This window comes from Bipolaris sorokiniana, assembly GCF_000338995.1.
Source record: "Bipolaris sorokiniana ND90Pr unplaced genomic scaffold COCSAscaffold_12, whole genome shotgun sequence".
NCBI classification, from domain to species: Eukaryota; Fungi; Ascomycota; class Dothideomycetes; order Pleosporales; family Pleosporaceae; genus Bipolaris; species Bipolaris sorokiniana.
The window spans coordinates 1,006,033-1,023,295 of NW_006911906.1; the positions used below are offsets into that span (position 1 = coordinate 1,006,033).

General features: G+C 52.0%; 7 protein-coding genes across 7 annotated transcripts; 4 read left to right on the top strand and 3 right to left on the bottom strand.

Annotated features, from left to right (window-relative positions):
• The first annotated feature begins 129 nt into the window (after positions 1-129).
• On the top strand, positions 130-1,253 carry COCSADRAFT_233570 (uncharacterized protein). The gene is made up of 3 exons (XM_007704738.1): positions 130-183; positions 235-458; positions 511-1,253. The coding sequence occupies exons 1-3, from the start codon at positions 180-182 to the stop codon at positions 1,102-1,104; spliced, it is 822 nt and encodes a 273-aa protein (XP_007702928.1). The 5' UTR covers positions 130-179; the 3' UTR covers positions 1,105-1,253.
• A 7-nt stretch (positions 1,254-1,260) lies between these two features.
• COCSADRAFT_173953 (uncharacterized protein) lies at positions 1,261-1,964 on the bottom strand (the record flags this gene model as incomplete). Its single annotated transcript, XM_007704739.1, has 4 exons — positions 1,261-1,478; positions 1,530-1,625; positions 1,686-1,795; positions 1,855-1,964. 4 exons carry the CDS (start codon positions 1,962-1,964, stop codon positions 1,261-1,263), a joined length of 534 nt encoding a protein of 177 aa, XP_007702929.1.
• Positions 1,965-2,030: 66 nt separating this feature from the next.
• COCSADRAFT_123486 (uncharacterized protein) lies at positions 2,031-3,361 on the top strand. Its single transcript, XM_007704740.1, has 4 exons — positions 2,031-2,264; positions 2,361-2,807; positions 2,879-2,984; positions 3,044-3,361. Exons 1-4 carry the CDS (start codon positions 2,224-2,226, stop codon positions 3,197-3,199), a joined length of 750 nt encoding a protein of 249 aa, XP_007702930.1. The 5' UTR covers positions 2,031-2,223; the 3' UTR covers positions 3,200-3,361.
• Positions 3,362-6,347: 2,986 nt separating this feature from the next.
• Positions 6,348-9,003, bottom strand: COCSADRAFT_233623 (uncharacterized protein). The gene is made up of 2 exons (XM_007704741.1): positions 8,582-9,003; positions 6,348-8,521 (listed from the first exon to the last, which is right to left on the bottom strand). Exons 1-2 carry the CDS (start codon positions 8,771-8,773, stop codon positions 6,407-6,409), a joined length of 2,307 nt encoding a protein of 768 aa, XP_007702931.1. The 5' UTR covers positions 8,774-9,003; the 3' UTR covers positions 6,348-6,406.
• A 2,084-nt stretch (positions 9,004-11,087) lies between these two features.
• On the bottom strand, positions 11,088-12,428 carry COCSADRAFT_183621 (uncharacterized protein). The gene is made up of 5 exons (XM_007704742.1): positions 12,309-12,428; positions 12,245-12,258; positions 12,145-12,192; positions 11,976-12,085; positions 11,088-11,922 (listed from the first exon to the last, which is right to left on the bottom strand). The coding sequence occupies exons 1-5, from the start codon at positions 12,366-12,368 to the stop codon at positions 11,432-11,434; spliced, it is 723 nt and encodes a 240-aa protein (XP_007702932.1). The 5' UTR covers positions 12,369-12,428; the 3' UTR covers positions 11,088-11,431.
• A 374-nt stretch (positions 12,429-12,802) lies between these two features.
• On the top strand, positions 12,803-14,705 carry COCSADRAFT_183622 (uncharacterized protein). The gene is made up of 4 exons (XM_007704743.1): positions 12,803-12,840; positions 12,893-12,987; positions 13,037-13,306; positions 13,358-14,705. The coding sequence occupies exons 1-4, from the start codon at positions 12,828-12,830 to the stop codon at positions 14,582-14,584; spliced, it is 1,605 nt and encodes a 534-aa protein (XP_007702933.1). The 5' UTR covers positions 12,803-12,827; the 3' UTR covers positions 14,585-14,705.
• A 260-nt stretch (positions 14,706-14,965) lies between these two features.
• COCSADRAFT_123499 (uncharacterized protein) lies at positions 14,966-17,184 on the top strand. Its single transcript, XM_007704744.1, has 4 exons — positions 14,966-15,168; positions 15,225-15,332; positions 15,384-15,748; positions 15,798-17,184. Exons 1-4 carry the CDS (start codon positions 15,016-15,018, stop codon positions 16,924-16,926), a joined length of 1,755 nt encoding a protein of 584 aa, XP_007702934.1. The 5' UTR covers positions 14,966-15,015; the 3' UTR covers positions 16,927-17,184.
• Positions 17,185-17,263: the final 79 nt, after the last annotated feature.

Consider the following 17,263-nt stretch of genomic DNA (forward strand, 5'->3'; position numbering starts at 1 on the left):
AGAAAGTCGCGCGTAGAGTCGCTCTTGGGAAAATTTCGAGCACGGACCTTCCGAAATCTTGGCGGCAGGGATACTGTTGGAATAGCGCTCACGTGCCCCGCGATGAGGCAGGCGCGTCCGACGCGTTTTGCCTTGAGTAGGTTTGCTGCACACGGCGTCTCTCAACTTCAGTCAGCAGGATGAGTAGGTCCTGTATGTTCCAATGTTGCTAAGAATTCAGGCTAACCACTTCAGATTACAACAACTACGAAACCTCGTACACGTCCTATGGCGCTGGCGGCGGTGGTGGCGGAGGCGGCTTCATACCAGGAGAGGGCGGCAGTACGCAGAGTCCCGGTGGCCGGCAAAATCAGATCCAGGACTCAATACGCCCTGTTACCATCAAGCAGATTATAGACGCGCAAGGAGAGGCAGGAAGCAACGACACCTTCAAAATTGACGGCACAGTGATCAGCCAGGTACATAACAGCCCCCCGTTTGATATGTATGCTTCCGCTAACTTGTAGTCAGCTCACACTCGTCGGCCAAATACGCAACATATCTAACCAGACCACAAACACCACATATCGTCTCGATGACGGCACCGGTAGCATAGAGGTCAAGCAATGGGTCAATCCCGAGACAGTAGATCACAGCAGCCTCGCCAAGGCTAAGCTCGTCGAAGGCGCATACTGCAGGGCATGGGGCAAGCTAAAGAGCTTCAATGACCGCAAATCAGTCGGAGCGACAATCATCCGCCCAATTGAGGACATGAACGAAATCTCCTACCACTTGCTCGAAGCAACGGCCATCCATCTCTACTTTACGCGCGGTCCTCCTGGCCAGGCCGGCGGCGCCACAACCAATGAAGCAGGAAAACAACAAGCGATAGAGGGCGGATATGGCGGGGCCGAACTTGCAGGCTACTCTCAAGCTGCGAAGAGGGTCTTCAACTTTTTGAGAGAAGTTGAACAGTCGAACGAGGGCGTGAATCAGTATGAAATTGCCTCCAAGCTCGGCATCGACGCCGCAGACGTAGCAAAGGCGGGAGAGGATCTGTTGGCAGGTGGTCTGATATACACCACTCTTGACGACCAGACCTGGGCGATTCTCGATGCCGACTAAATAGGATATGAGGCTGTGATGAGTTACTAGGGAGAGTGGATAAAGCTACGACATTCCGCCAGGGGAGAATTCAGCAAAAGCATGCGATTTATGAGAGCACCTATGGCCTGTATTGAGAGTCAACCGTTACATCTCATGCGAACATGTAAAGAAATCCTACTTCTCTGCGTTTGTAGAGAGAAACAGCACACATGTTCCAATAATAGCACACGATACCACTGTGAATATAACCTGCGTCTTCCATCCTGTTTGCACCAGTGCCCGGCGCCGACTGTATCGTGAGATGGTATTGATGTAATTAGCCAGCCCCGCAGCCATACATGCCAAGGACAAGATCCAGAAGACAATACCCAATGGTAACGCAAAGCGTAGCTCTGTAGCGCGTGTTAGTGGGGATTTTCAGATGAAGATAGTCGTGTGCTAACCAAGTGGTGTTGGTTGTAACTTGAGATGGAACGACAGCACAATGGCCACCGACACGATAGCCATGTACACGCTTAGTTTGAGCCACGCAAGAAATGCTATCGGATCTGTTAACCATTCTGGCTCGTTTTCGACACAGACATTGATGGGAAACCCACTTCTCTCGTTGGCGGCATGATCCCGCGCATCCGAGGTGACGTTATCGAACAGTAGTACACCGCCCAACCACGGTGGTTCTTTGAAAGCCGTTCGGTCATAATTATTACTCCTACCGCACTAATCAGAACACAAAGTCCGGATACGAAAGGAAATATGGGGAAGAAGCACTGTTTAACTAAGATGGGTTTACTCCCAAAGATGTTGTAGAATGGTCGATACGGGTCGCGTAAGATGGACTCATCCGTAGCATCCATGCGCTCCATACTCCTGAAATCCATTATGTCTGAACAAAGTGCGATCGCACACACAACTCAAAATTGATGAACACGGCAAAACAAGTCCGGGGCGAGGAATGATGTTTGGACATGATAGTAATTCCGGTTGCTTATTTACCAGCACAGACCGGGCTCGGCATTAAGTAGCGGTAGGTACTAAGTACGTCAGTAGGACCGACCGATCATCTTTATTACCGTATCCACTCATTGATCCTTCCTTTGCACCTGAAATCTCCTTCCCATCAAAACAATCAACTTCACAATGGAAAAACAAAAAGAACTCACTCTTTTCGGTGGATGCGAGTATGTATACACCACCTCCCAAATGACATCATCGTATATAACTACATTGAACAACCCTCCCATGCTGACATAAACTTTTTCTTACCATCAAAAAAGAGGTTGGAACGCATCAGACTGGACAGCAAGCGACGACCGCGTTCGCGGCGGGGCTTCGCAATCCCATCTCAGCATCAGCGGCTCTACTGCACGTTTCCACGGCACCCTTGACACAAAAGCGCTCGGCGGTGCGGGATTCGCCAGCCAGCGCACCACGGGCGAGACCCGAGCCTGGGATTTGTCGGCCTATGATGGCATTTTCCTGGATATCGGCGAGCTCGATGGCAAAAAGTATACGCTGACGCTCAAGGATAAGCTTTTGCCGCCTATGGCGGATGGGCGCGAGCAGTCGTCGATTAACTTTGAGTATGATTTTGATTCAAAGAGTGGGATGGGGATTTTTGTGCCATGGCATGCGATGAAGGCGACGTATCGGGGAAGAGAGCAGAATGATACTAAGCCTTTGGATACGGAGAGTGTGAAACGGTTTAGTATTATGATTAGGAGGTAGGCCTTTGTGTTTTCTGCGACTTGTTCTGTGGCCTGTTTCCTGTCCTTTTTGCTGATGGGCGAAACAGTTTCTTCGGCTCCCAAGAGGGCGATTTTAATCTTGTCATCAACTCTATCAAGGCTGTCACGCAGTCTAGCGATGTTGAAAAGCACCTTGTTGGTAGAGGCATTCAGGTACGACTTTGATCACGCTCTCGATCTGGTTTCATGGCTAACACATTGCTCTGCTGCAGGAGCAAGAGCCATGGTCCTGGAAGAACTCGAATCTTGTTGGTCTCGCGGTCATCTTGGGATCCACCTGGGCTGTCTCTTGGGCCTATTGCTGGTGGAAGGGCTATGATATGAGTATCATGCGCTTTTCCAAATGGTGGTCCGTTGTAAGAAAATAGTAGGGCATTCCAACGGCCTGGTACGCACTGCATAGCACGTGGATTAAGTGTACGGCCTACCTTTATATGCTATGAAAAAATAATAATCTAAACTGGGTTATGTCTTTTTAATCCGGGTTTGCCAAAGGTCCAACACTGTGGCACAACTCTTGCGACCTGAACAAGTGTCGCTGTATAACCTCCAATACAGCAACAATGACACTACTTACTTCTCACACTTGTATTCGATAACGTGCGTGTCATTCCAGCCACATCTCCTATCATGCAAAAAATCGTATTCTATCGGACTGCAAAAAAAAACATACAATAGCGGGGATTCGCCAGTGGTCACCCACCTGACTACTAGTCCGCCGGTAAACTGCTTAAGTACGAATGATCTGACGGGGATTCCTGCTGCCAGCTTCCGATGGTCGTATGTGAAAGAATTTTATTTTTAAGAAATACATGTAGCAGACATATCGTAGTGGTGAAGGAGATGGCATGTTGAATTTGAGGATTTTTATCGCTATTCGGTGATACTGAGCTTACTTATAAACTGACTGTAAAAGAATACTCTTATACTAGGAGCAAATGGTTGTTTTTGTCAGCAAAGAACAAAGAGGTTAATGGAAAACCGGAGGTTACGGTAGGGATGTAAGTATCAGGTGTTGGAAGTAAATGGTCTGTGGACTAGCCCGGCAAAATTGAGCAAAGGCAGCTATTTAGTAATAATGCTACAGAAACTGATTTTAATTGCAAGCCAATATATTATTTTCTCATTTGGGTATGAAAGATAGTATTGCTCCAATAGAGGTTGCAAACCAAGTATGAGGTCTCACTGCATAGCGAAAACATACCTACACTTGAACCAAGTATGATAACCAGAAACCCCCATGTACCTGGCTTACCATTTTCGAGTCCACGATAAAAATCATCTCGAAACCTACATCTACCTGCAGAAAAATATACAGTTAGTATCAGCCCAACCTTCTCTTCCAAAAATCGCACGCTTACAAGCACAACATCATCCTACCTACATAAGTACATACTACCCCTAATCTGATCCTCCCACTTGTCAAACATTAACAACAGCCATGACGTTGTTTGCCAAGTTATCACACACAAAACACATTTCCATCACCAATCCCAGCAACCTGCACGCCCCCCCCCCATTCCGATGCTCATTCCGCATCCCCATCAACAAAATCTCTGTTGAGCACCTTACCTCCCAAAGGAAAAAAAAGCCCCCCTCCCAAAAAAAACATTACTACAGCCTTTCCCTCCCATCGCCGGCACGACCCGCCAGACCAACACCCTCCATTCAACAAAAAACCTTCCTCTCCTCCCCCCCTTCCCAATCTAGCCCGGCATAATCCTCCGATGCAAACCCATCCTTTGTTTTCCTACACTTCCTTCTTTCCACACAGCTAATTTCGTATCTTAGGAGCTAGACCGCTTACGAACAGGTAACTTATGGTCGAGTAATGAGATGAATGGGTGGTATGTACATATGTAGAAAGGTAAGTCCATATCGGCTTTCACTCACGCCCAGACGACTTTTTTTTCCCCCTTGACGCATGATTCACGAGGAGAAAAAATGGGGGTATATCCGGCTTTGAAGTGGTTTGTAGTGTTTGGTGGAGGATGAGAGGATGTGCCGATGTTGAGCTGTACGTGGTGCGTGCGTGCGTACGTACGTGTTGGATGCGCAAGTTGGTGTGACCCACCAAGTGCGCATGGCGCAGAGGCGCAGAAAGGTAAAATATGGGAATAAAAAAGCAACATCGGCTTTCTCTTTTCCCCCATCCCCATCCCCCGTCCCCCCCCCTTTTTTTTTCTATGCATGTTTTTTTTTGGTGTCAACGTCCCGTAACCTAGAGTACCTTGTCGCTAAATCTCCATGTTTTTTTACTTTTTATTTTTATTTTTCTTTTCATATCACTCGTAGCGTGTCAGCGTATCCCTAATGCAACTTCTCACCAAATCACCCCCATCTTTCCTTCTTCCCTCTTCTTCTCTGCTTTTCTTTCGCGATTTACAATTTACTTCTTCCGCACATGTACTTGCCTTTTGCGTTCCGCATGGTAGAGTACACATACGCATACGCACGGATGCATGTGCATGTGCGGGCGGAGGTGCGTAGTCTTGTAGCTGCAGAAAAAAAAAGAAGAAGAGTGCTTGGAAGAAGGAAATGAGGGAAATTTGGAGGAAAGAGCATGACAGAGTGATGATACACGTGGAAATCCGTAACCTCTCAAGGAAGGAGTGGATAAGGGGGGGGGCTGCTCGAACGAGTTGAAATCTCGTACTGAGTGCCGCGTATTCTTTTCGTTTTAAAACAAGGAACAAGGAACAAGGGGGATGTGCATGTTGATGTGGATGTTGTGACACGATCATTCCCAATCTTACTAGCAGTGAACACTGTGGAGTGTATGCAGGGGCAAGTGCTTACACTCATTGCTTATCCCATTCTCTCTTTTTTTTGGTCGTCTCGGCAAACATGCATGCGGACGGGATTATGAGGTAAACCAAACGCAGGAACGAGAGCAACAAGGGAACGAGAACGAGAATAGGTAAGAAAACGGTTGGGGTGGGCTCAAGAAAAAAAGCAAAAGCAAAAACACTCTCAGAATAATCTTATCCAATTGTGATTCATTATTTCCAATACCTCATATGTTTCTGACCTTGGTCAGACGTATATGCTAACTGCTTCCACATACACACACACGTGATTAATGAGCCGAGCTAAAAACCCAAAAGCTCTATCCAGAAACGACACAACAATGATAGAGATAGAGAGATAAGAGAAAAACAGGAAAATAGAGAGGAAATATACATTGAGACACAGACAAACAACAAAAAATGGTTCCAACGGAGAGATTTCGCCCAAATTGCTAAATGCGACAAAAAAGAGACGACGCTTTTAACTCCCTTCCATATGTTCCAACAAAACGCCTAGAAAACAACTCCAGACTCGTTACAGCCGAGAAAAAAAAACATCAAAGACGAGGTGGCGTATTAGATTATGTCACAGGAGATAGAGAGAGAGAGGAGCCTGAAAAAGCTCATGCCTTGAGAGAGATTCGGAGAGATAGAGATGGATGTGTGTGATGAAAATAAAACAAGACTGAGCAAAATAGTTTGGGTATAATGAGAATGTATTTTCGAGACGCGGCGGATGACAGAGAGAGACGTTACGCGCTCAATGCGAAATCATGCATTTTTTGGTTATTGTGCCCCGAAATCTCCCGGTCCTTGGTTGGCAAAGATGTAGCTTTTAGGTTGAGGTTCATTCGGCCGTCGCATAAAATTCCCTTGGGCAGGATTAGTGCCTTGAGGTGGGTTATACTGATGTACTAAAAAATCTGGCATGGCAGAGACTTGAGGCGCAAAAGGGACATTGTGATGAATACCGCTCAGTGAAAAGTCTTCATAGTTCATGTTCCCACCAGGCATATATTGTAGACTGCCGTCGTCGGGTTGGTTTTGCGTAGAGTCGGGTAACGAAGGTCTCCTGAAATGCGAGGGCTTGGGTTGTTGAATGGTAAGATCAGTAGTGGAACGAAAGCCTGCTCGTGTTTGGGGCGGCTGCGCATATGGTGTCCTGTGAAAATGTTGCTGAGTCGCTGGTGCTGATTGCGGTGGTGTGTCGCGATAAAGCGCGTCGTTGACGAAGCGAGATTGCAGGTCCATGGAGGATGAAGGCGGCGAGGTGGTCTTGGCAATGACGTTTCCAGCCTGATCCGACGACCAATTCGTGTGCATGCTCTCTGGACTGTTGTGATCAGGCATGGCCGAATGTGGCCTGATTACCGCTGCACCGCCCCAGTAATTGCCAAAATCCTGTGGAGTCAGCGGAGTTGGGGGTGCCAGACTGCCGCCTTGGCCTATGGTAGTGTTGCTCGAGGTGGAGAAAGTTCGCGCGAACTTTGGTGATGCTGCGGCCTCGGAGAAGCTCATGGCCATGGGAGAGCGCTGTGCTGAGCCGGGCTGTGACTTTTGTATACGACCTCCAGCATTTCCAATACCTGTTGAGCGAATCCTACGAATGACCTTGTCGTTGTTGCCTCCTGGTGAGGGCATGGGGGCAGAGTACGAGGCACTCCGCATTGCCGTCGAGCTGAGGTTGATTGGACGCTTCTGCCGCCTTGCAGCGATACTCGACGACTGGTCGGGAAGCGAGAACTCATCTGGGGTGGTATTCCTGATGTGTATCGCATCCATGTTAGTGGCGAGGTTGCTTGTGGAGGAATTTCTGCGACCAAAAGCATCTTCACGAAAGTGCATGGGGATGTCGAGATCAGAAGGCGCAGCACTGAGCCTCCGCGCGTGCTCTGGCGTGGTCATAATAGCATGTGAAGACGAGTTTAGCTGTTGGTAGAGACCGTGCTGCGCAAACATTTGGTTGGAGCCATCCTGAGGCCAGAAAGGAAGCGTCTGCTCCGAGGCGGATGCCTGGCCAAGGTTGTAGGGCGCGAACTGGTCCTCTGGTTCCTCGGCGTGTTTGGGTTGCGCCAGTTGGTTGGGGTCCTCCGTCCAGCCAGTGTAGACGGAATTCAACGAGGCAATGGAAGGGGGGGTGGGTCCATTTGGAGACTGTGTGGTGGCTGAAGACTGGGTGCCGTTATAGGGGGAAGCGCCTGATGAGATGGACCCTGTGCTTTGTTGAGCTTCTGGCGCGCTCGAGTTGCTGGTATCAGTAGCCGTCAGTGCGGAGTAGTCGACCTGGAAGTCGGCAAAGTTATCAAACTCGGGGTGCGAGGGCGCTAGGTCGCCAGACATGGGAGCAGACACGGTAAAGGCAAGGTCACTGGAGTAGGCACTGGACAGACCGGAGGTATCAAAGGTAAAGTCGGACTGTTGAACATCGGCAGGCAGGCCGCTCTCATGCATGTAGGCACCGTTGGTGGCAGCCATGATTGAGTTCATGAGGTCGTTGGGACGATAGGCTGGTGCGCGATCAACCTCTGGCATGCAACGGAACATGTCGTATTGCTGTTGTTGCTGGGGCTGCTGTTGTGGTTGGTGCTGGTGCTGATGCTGGTGCTGCTGGGGTGGTTGTTGGGGTTGCTGGTGCTGCTGCGACATGTGGGGGTTCAGGTCGAGAGCCGAGGGACCTTCGCCAATCTGGACGGGTATGGTTGCAGGACTGATGTCTGCTGTGGAATAAAAGTCTGGCTGCATGAGCATGTGGGGATTTTGCTGGTCCTGGGGATGGGGGTAGTGATTGGGCATGACAGGTGCGCGCTGGTGGGCAAAGGGCAGGTTCATGGTCATGTTGTATTGGTTCATGAGCTTCTTGCGGTCCTGCTTGACCTTTGCGCGGCGGTTCTGGAACCAGTTCTGCAGACATGTTAGCAAGGCTGGGGGGGAGGGCGTGGAGGAGGTGACGGGGCTACTCGCATTGATCTTGTCGAGAGGGACGCCAAGGCGGGTAGCGAATTCCTTCTTGACATTGGTGCTGGGCTTGTGTTGGGCGAGGAAGTGCTGCTCGAGGATGTCGTGCTGATCTTTGGTGAGGCGGGGCTTGACATCGCTGCCGGGCTGCTTCGGCGCGGGAGGTACGGTCGTCGAAACGGCGCCGCTGGGATCCATGTTGCCGCGTCCAGCGACAATGCAGCGCGAGCGGGCGGGATGGGGCGTCGCAGTGAGGGAAGGAGGAGGAGGAGGTGGTGGTGGTGGTGTTGGCGATGTTGGTGGTGGTGGTAGCAGTAGTAGTGACGGCGGTAGTAGTAGTAGTAGTAGTAGTCGTGGTGGTGGTGGTGATAGTAGTAATAGCAGCGATAGTCGTAGTAGTCGTAGTAGTGTTGGTGGTAGTAGTAGTAGCCGTAGCAGCAGTCGTGGGACTCAGGCGATAGGCAGGATAGGCAGGATAGGCAGGATGTGCGTAGAGCGGGCACGGATGCGCGGGCTGCACCAGACGACGGGGGGCCGATGGCAGACGAAGTAGCGAGCGACAATGACGACTAAGCGACGGGGGGAGAGAGGGGGGGCAGGGCGGCAATAGTGGATAGGCGCTATATCTACGGACGACGAGTTTGTGGAAACGAGAGTGTTCAGCGCAACGGCGCAGTAGAAGCAGGCAAAAAAGGGCACGAAGCGAGAGGCGGACGGGGAATGAAGGAGCCTGGCGGGTGGTGGGAGGGTGCTAGTAGGGTAGGGTAAGAGCTGTGGTGGGTGCTGGCTGGGGGTGCTGGTCGCTGGGCTGGGTCGCTGCATCCCTCGCTGGCTGGTCTCTCTGCCTGGTCTGGCTGGGCTGGCTGGCTCGCTCGGTGCTGGCGGCGGCGGGCGGCTGGCGGGTGCTTGGTTGGTCGGAGGTGCCAAACGTGCTCAGCCACTGAACCCCCCTCCCCCCCAGCGCATTGTGCCCGTCGACACCAAAATAACCAGCCCTCGCCGTGATTCGACCGTCCGGCGGGTGCGGGTGCGAGTGGATGCGAGTGGATGCGAGTGGATGGTGCCATGGACAGACCAAGCACGCTGGCCATGCGGGTGCAGCGCGTCATTGGCCCGCCGCCCGTGCAGCCTGTAAGGACTATAGTGCCTTCACATCACATACTACTACATACTACGCCTACTACGCCTACTTGCTACTACACACTCCTAGTATGTCTTCCATCTATCCAGTACTTCGACACACATGTATCCAGTACTTCACATACATACATACATACATACATACATACATACATACACACACGCCCGTCCTATCACCGCCCGACGCCCTCCCCCGGCCGCAGAGCCGTGTGTGTCCCACATTCTGAGACGAGGGCGGCCCATGTGCTGCAGCCCGGGCCTCTGACCCCCCCGTTCGGAGAATATGGGATGGTCTGGTAGGTGGCAGTGAATACCATCCTGTCTGAGTAGTAGTACTCCTAGCAGCTATAGCCTGCCTGGCTGCAATATACTCGACGCATGGCCTGGCCACCCGCCCGTCTCCTCTCCCACGGTCCACGTCAAAAAACCGTCTGCGTCCACCGCCCGCGGTGTGGCTTCAACGTCGACGCCCGGCTCGTCGCCTGTCTGCTTCCTGCCCAGCCGACTGGTGGCGTCGCCATCAACCACTGAGTGTGTGTACTTGTGTGTGCGAGTGTGCATGTGGGTGTGCCTCTGGCGACTCGCCGACCAGACGGTGCCAGGTGCCATCTGCCAACCGCCCCCGGGCCGAGAGTCGCCTTTGTGTGATGGACCGTCATGCCCGCGCGCACGGCCAAGGGGCATCACGCCCGCCCATACATACACTACTGTACTGTCTACTTACACTGGTCTGGTCTGGTCTGGTCTGGTTCGGAAGTCGGCGCTCGCTCGCTCGCTCGCTGCCTTGCCCGCGTCCACTTGCACTCAAGCTGCTGTTCCTGCGCGTACCTTGCAGCAAGGGGGCTTCAGTACCACTTGCGGAACCCAAAACTGGCCCTGGCGCCACCCTCCTACAACCCTTTGTGTTTCGCCCGCCCGTCATCGACTGACCAGTCTGAATCCGTCAGCCCGCCAGCCCGCCAGTCCGCCAGTCCGCCAATCCCGCCCTAGTCCTAGTCGTCCTAGTCCCGCCTACCCACGTCCTCGCGACCCTCCTCCGCCGCCGCCGCCTGGCTGGCCCAACCGACCAACCCAACTGGCCCAAAAGGAATCCACAGACCACGCTGCAAGCCCTACAACTACTCCCTCGTCGCTGCCCGCCAACCATCGCTCCCTCCGCCCAACTGCCCCTCTCCACCAAACTGCCCGCGCCTTTGTACTCTACTTACACACAAAGAAAAGAAACAACCGGCCCTCACCCTCGCACTCGCACTCATCCTCCTCTTCGTCCGCCATGACTCACCTGCCGATGAATGCGGCATCTCATGCGATGCGACACAACGTGAATCGCCCGGCCAAACAAGGCTAGGCCCACTGCAACCGCCCCCCCACCCCCCTCTCTCCTCCAACCTCCAACCCCAACTGCTCATTCGGCAAGGCTGGTCTGCTCACGCCAGGCTGGGTGCATGCGTCAGCTATTTCTACTCACCTACATATGTACGGACAGCACTCGACACGCCTGCGCTGCACTCTAGTCCCCACCCACATACAACGTCGAACCACCTCCTGCGTCTTTGGCTCTAGCCGAGTAACACTGCGCGCACACGGCATCAACTCTCAAAAGCGCACAGTAAGCAGAGCCGCAGAACTCCTACGCCACCAAAAGTCTAAACTACCCGCCCCGTCCTCAGCAACCAAGGTCTACGAGTACACTTGTCCCCCTACCTACTCACGCCCCTACACTAACGCATTTGTGATGACAATCTCACCCTCCCCCGTCGTCTTGTCCCATGACTGAAGTGTGACGCTCCCCATGTCCTGAACAATGTAGTCTGCCCCAGCTTCCACAATCTGTTCTAGCGTATGTGACGTGTGGAGACCCACCACCACGAACCCTGCCGCCTTGCCTGACCGAATTCCTGCCGGCGCATCCTCAAAGACAATGATAGAAGCCTCCTTTCTTTGCAGCTCCAGTTTCTCCGCTCCCATCTGGTAGCACGTGGGATCCGGCTTGCCGTTGAGTACGTCTTCCGCCGTCACCAGATTCTTGGGGTGTGCCAGTTTCATCACGTCTAGCCAACCCTGTACAAGCGGACGTGTGCCGGACGTCACAATGCACCACGGAACACCCTGTTCCTCCAGCTTGTCCAGCAAGGCACGCGATCCGGGAATCTCAACGGCATCATGCCCGAATTCCTTGGGTACCAGTCCCTCGGCATGGCAAATGTCTGTTTCGTTTAGTTGCAAACATCGCCAACATGGTCCACCCTGGCACACTCACACTCCCAATTAGCCAGCTTCGGCTCATAGATCTTGAGAACGTCGATAGATCTCCGCCCGTGTGAGGTTGCCAGAATCACCTCGGGCGCAACTCCAATCTCCTTGCCAATCCTGGGCAATGCACATGTCAGCCTAGACCTTACATCTGCTTTTTTTCCGTCGTAACCTACTTGTGCCAGTGTTTTTCGATTGCAATCGTCGAGTCGATAATCGTACCACTATCATGTGCTTAGCCACCATTGCTGACATCCCACAAACCCGGTCACCTACTCCATGTCAAAAAGCTGCTCAGTCAGTACCTGTCAACATGCCCTCAGTCGATGCTCGCACTCACCAAGCCATGGCACTTTATTGTCTGCGCCGGCGCCGAGAAGTTGGGCTTGGATGCACTCATCGTTGTGACCTTTGCAATCTCTTTTGCTGAGTCGAAAATGTTGCTGAATCTCAATTGACGGTGAAGGTAAACTACATACGTACGCTGTGAGACAACACCCTACTGGGTTAGCCACGTCGGGAATCCTATCCGATGTTTTTCCGATTATTATGCGGCCAATCACAATGACGACTCCGTGCGGTAACCTAGCTTACAAAAGACGCCGTTGTAATCAAGTAGATTTCTATGGCATTGCAGACAGGAAACTTATCCGATGTGCGAATCGAATAATCGTTTGTGTCTGATTTGTTTTTGAGTGTCTGCAATCATGTGACTACCAGGCAAGATGTCGGCAGTGGGGGAGTGGTGGAGCCGCGCTAAAAGGGCGGCAAAGGGCGGCAGTATTTTCACCTGGCGAACTTTTTTGGAAGATGTCGAAATTTCGACCTCAACATCTAAACACAAGCCCAACAATCTACAATGAAGGTCGGAAGTAAGACACGCACTGGGAGGCGTATATCGAACAAAACTGACGAAAACATCAGAGCCAAAATCAAAGCGCGTGCCCGTGCGCCTGCGCCACAAGATTGAAAAAGCGTCAGCGGCCAAGCAGAAGAAGGCAAGAAAGCTCGCAAAGAAGGTACGACACTTGCGCATCGCTACAGGGTTCATATAATTAATGCGCGCAGGATCCTACATGGAGAAGCAAGACCAAGAAGGAGCCTGGTATTCCCAATCTGTTCCCCTACAAAGACAAGATTTTGGCAGAGGCCGAGGAGCAGCGAAGGAACCGAGAAGAAGAAAATGCGCGCCGACGACAGCTAGCAAAAGAGCAGAAACTGAACGCCGCTTCTGCTGAAGATGCCATGGAGGACGACGAAGAGTTTGAGCAGTTTGATGCCGAAGGCGACGAGCTGCTCGCCGACGATAGCAGCGAGGATGAGGATTCGATGCAGGTGGTGCGTTTCCCCAGCTGTTCCGCGATGCGCCAGAACGCTAATGCATATCAGGACAACAAACTAAATCCCATGGCCGCCCTTCTGGCTTCTGCAAAAGCGCGCGCAGCTGAGTTTGAGAAAAATGGCAATGATGCAGACGCCATGGAAGATAGCGAGGAAGAAGACAATGATGATGATGAAAGCGGTGGGGCCAGGGTCCGCAAAGACGCATCAAGAAAGCAGTTTGACAAGGTCTACAAGCAAGTCGTTGACTCAGCAGACGTTGTCTTGTACGTCCTTGACGCCAGAGACCCAATGGGAACACGATCGAAAGAGGTGGAGCAGGCAGTCATGGCGGCAGACCGTTCGAGCAAGCGTCTGATATTCATCCTTAACAAGATTGACCTTGTCCCTCCGCCAGCCCTGAGAGCATGGCTCGTTCACCTCCGTCGCTCCTTCCCTACCCTTCCGCTGCGCGCATCCAAGCATGCGCCCAACGCAAAGACCTTTGAGCACAAGGACCTCACCATGAAAGGTACATCGGAGACTCTTTTCAAAGCCCTCAAGACTTTTGCAGAGTCACGGCAGCTCAAGCGCTCGGTCAAGGTTGGAATCATCGGATATCCCAATGTGGGAAAGTCTTCGGTGATCAACGCCTTGACGTCAAGATTAGGAGGAAGATCTGCTGGTTGCCCAACTGGTGCCGAGGCTGGAGTCACTACCAGCTTACGAGAGGTCAAGCTCGACAACAAGCTCAAGCTCCTAGACTCACCTGGTATTGTCTTCCCAAATACTGAAGGTTCCAAGGAGAGTAAAGTACAACAACAGGCACGACTTATTCTCCTGAACGCTGTCCCACCCAGGGAGATTGAAGACCCTATACCAGCTGTAACACTTTTGTTGAAGAGACTGTCATCTTCGGAAGAACTGTTTGCAAAACTCATGGAGGTTTACGATCTGCCCCCGCTGCACACTATAGGCAATGACAGGACGACCGACTTTTTGGTTCAGGTAGCAAGGAAACGGGGTCGACTAGGCAAAGGTGGAATACCCAACATGCATGCTGCAGCACAGACTGTCATCAATGACTGGAGAGATGGTCGTATTCAAGGATGGACAAGCCCGCCCAAGTACGTGCCTGCCGAGACTACAACGACAAAGACGGCTCCCGCCCAGAAGGGGGGTCTTGTTGGTGACCAGAAGGAGATTGTCAAGGAATGGGCTGCCGAATTCAAGCTCGAAGGTCTTTGGGGCGACGACTCCAACGACACTGCAGCACCAGAGGCCATGGAAATGTAAGCATGTTACGATGAGAGTCGACTGGCGAATTGGCGTTTGTATTTCACTGCAGTACTGGCTTTTCCCTAAGAAGAGGAATCAGGTCTCGACTAGATATCACAATCACATCATGATAGCCACTTTACAACCGTGTAGCCTCCGATTGACGAAAACCTTGCCCAATCATCCACTTGCTTCTGGGCCGCTACTGACCGAACCAAAGTGCGACATCGGCCACCAAACTGACAAAAAGCTCATTTGGTGCTGTAGCTCCACGCCGATTGTGGTGCGCAAGACATGTTCGCTACCACAGCGGCGATCGTTTGCCCCACACTAGGTATCGGCTTTCGTCGGCTCAGCCCCAGAGCTCATTCGATTCGAGCTTCACAGCTTGGGATACATAACGAGAAGCCCCAAACTTTTTGGCTAATTGACATTCCAAATCATTTATCATGGGTTCTTCAAAGGGTCTCCAGCCTCTTCGCTCTGCTACCAAGACATTGAACGCACTGCCCGCAGCTTATGCTGGTGCGCAGGTTGCTTCACGACGATATGCGGGGACGCTTGCAAACTTCAAGATTCCCACTGTGAACAACGAGCCAAACGTAAGTTGAAGATATTGTGAAGTCTATGAAGGATGTTTGTTAACTAAGAATTCTAGCAACACTACGCCAAAGGCTCAGTCGACCGACAGAAGCTTCAGGATGCGGTTGCACGCATGAAGAAGCAGGGCCCTGTAGAGGTTCCTCTTGCTGTAGGAGGAGAATACGTAAGATTGGGAATACTGACTTGGTAGTTTCATCTCATTGACAGCTTCCAGATCAAAACCTCGTCCATCCTCACTCAGAACAACCCCTCCTCCCACGCCGACGTCATTGCCAAGTACTCCAATGCCAGCCCAGCGGACGTCAAGAAGGCCATCGATGCCGCATTGGCAGCGAAGCCAGCATGGGAAGCGCTCCCCTTTGCCGATCGCGCTTCAGTATTTCTCAAGGCAGCAGATCTCATTTCCACAAAGTACCGATATGAGATCATGGCAGCGACAATGGTGGGACAGGGAAAGAATGCATGGCAAGCCGAGATTGATGCAGCAGCGGAGCTGTGTGACTTTCTCAGGTTCAATGTCAAGTACGCGGAAGATACATATGGCCACCAGCCAGTCCACAACTCTCCCGGTGTATGGAAGTACGTGCAGTCGCTGTTTACAGTTGAAAGGCAAAGCTAACTGAAATAGCCGTGTTGAATACCGACCCCTCGAAGGCTTCGTCTACGCCGTATCCCCTTTCAACTTCACAGCCATTGGCGGTAATCTCCCCGCGGCTCCAGCGCTGATGGGCAACGTCGTCGTGTGGAAGCCATCGCCATCTGCCATTGCCTCCAACTGGCTTCTCTACCAGATTCTGATCGAGGCTGGCCTTCCACCAAATGTCATCCAGTGGGTCCCTGGTGATGCTGTAAAAGTCACACAGGAGGTTCTCTCTCACAGGCAATTCGCATCCCTGCATTATACTGGCAGCACAGCAGTCTTCCGCCAGCTGTACGGAAAGATTGCCAACGGCGTTGCCGAGGGCAAGTACCAGAGCTACCCCAGGATTGTCGGCGAGACTGGCGGCAAGAACTTCCATCTCATCCACAAGGACGCCGACATCCACAACGCCGCCATCCAAACCGTCCGCGGCGCATTCGAGTACCAAGGCCAGAAATGTAGCGCCTGCTCGCGCCTCTACGTCCCTGAGTCTGCATGGCCTGAATTCAAAGAAATTCTCACAAAAGAAGTCTCCGCCCTCAAAATCGGCGAACCCTCCGACTTCTCCAACTTCATCGGCCCCGTCATCCATGAAGCCTCGTTCAAGAAACTCTCGGGCGTAATCGACGACGCCAAAACCGACCCAGAGCTCGAACTCGTCGTCGGCGGCAAATACGATAGCTCAAAGGGCTACTACATCCACCCCACCGTCTACCTAACCAAAAACCCAAACCACCCCCTCCTCTCCCGCGAACTCTTCGGCCCCATCCTCGTCGCCTACGCCTACGACGACGCCGCCCCAGACGCCTTTGCCAACATCATCCGCCAAATCGACGAAACATCCGAGTACGCTCTTACGGGTGCTGTCTTCGCAAAGGACCGTGAGACAATCAAGTTTGCATCCGATAAGCTGAGGAATGCGGCGGGTAACTTTTATATTAACTGCAAGTGTACGGGTGCGGTGGTGGGCCAGCAGCCGTTTGGCGGGTCGAGGGCGAGCGGCACGAATGACAAGGCCGGAAGTGCGAATTTACTGGCGCGCTTTGTGAATGTGAGGGCGGTTAAGGAGGAGTTTTTGCCGACGGAGAAGGTGGAGTATCCTAGTAACGAGGTTTAGAGAGTGTAGCGGTAAGTAAGGAAGGAAGGGAAAAGCTCGGGTTGAAGGGGTCTTTTTTTTCTCTTCTTCTTCTATTTGAGCGTTGGCATGAACATGAATATTTGGGTATGAATATACGACTCTGGGAAGGATCATAAACGTTTTCTCGGTAAAGAACAGTTTGGGAAATCTGGATTAGCCGTCCTTTCACTTGAATCACAATGTGCATAATTCTATTTAAAAAATTTGAAGTAAATATCAACAACGACAACTCTCTCTAACCTTACCATTTCTTTATATATTTTCCACAGATTCGATGCTAATTACCACAACCCCCCCCCCCCCCCCCCCCCCCCCC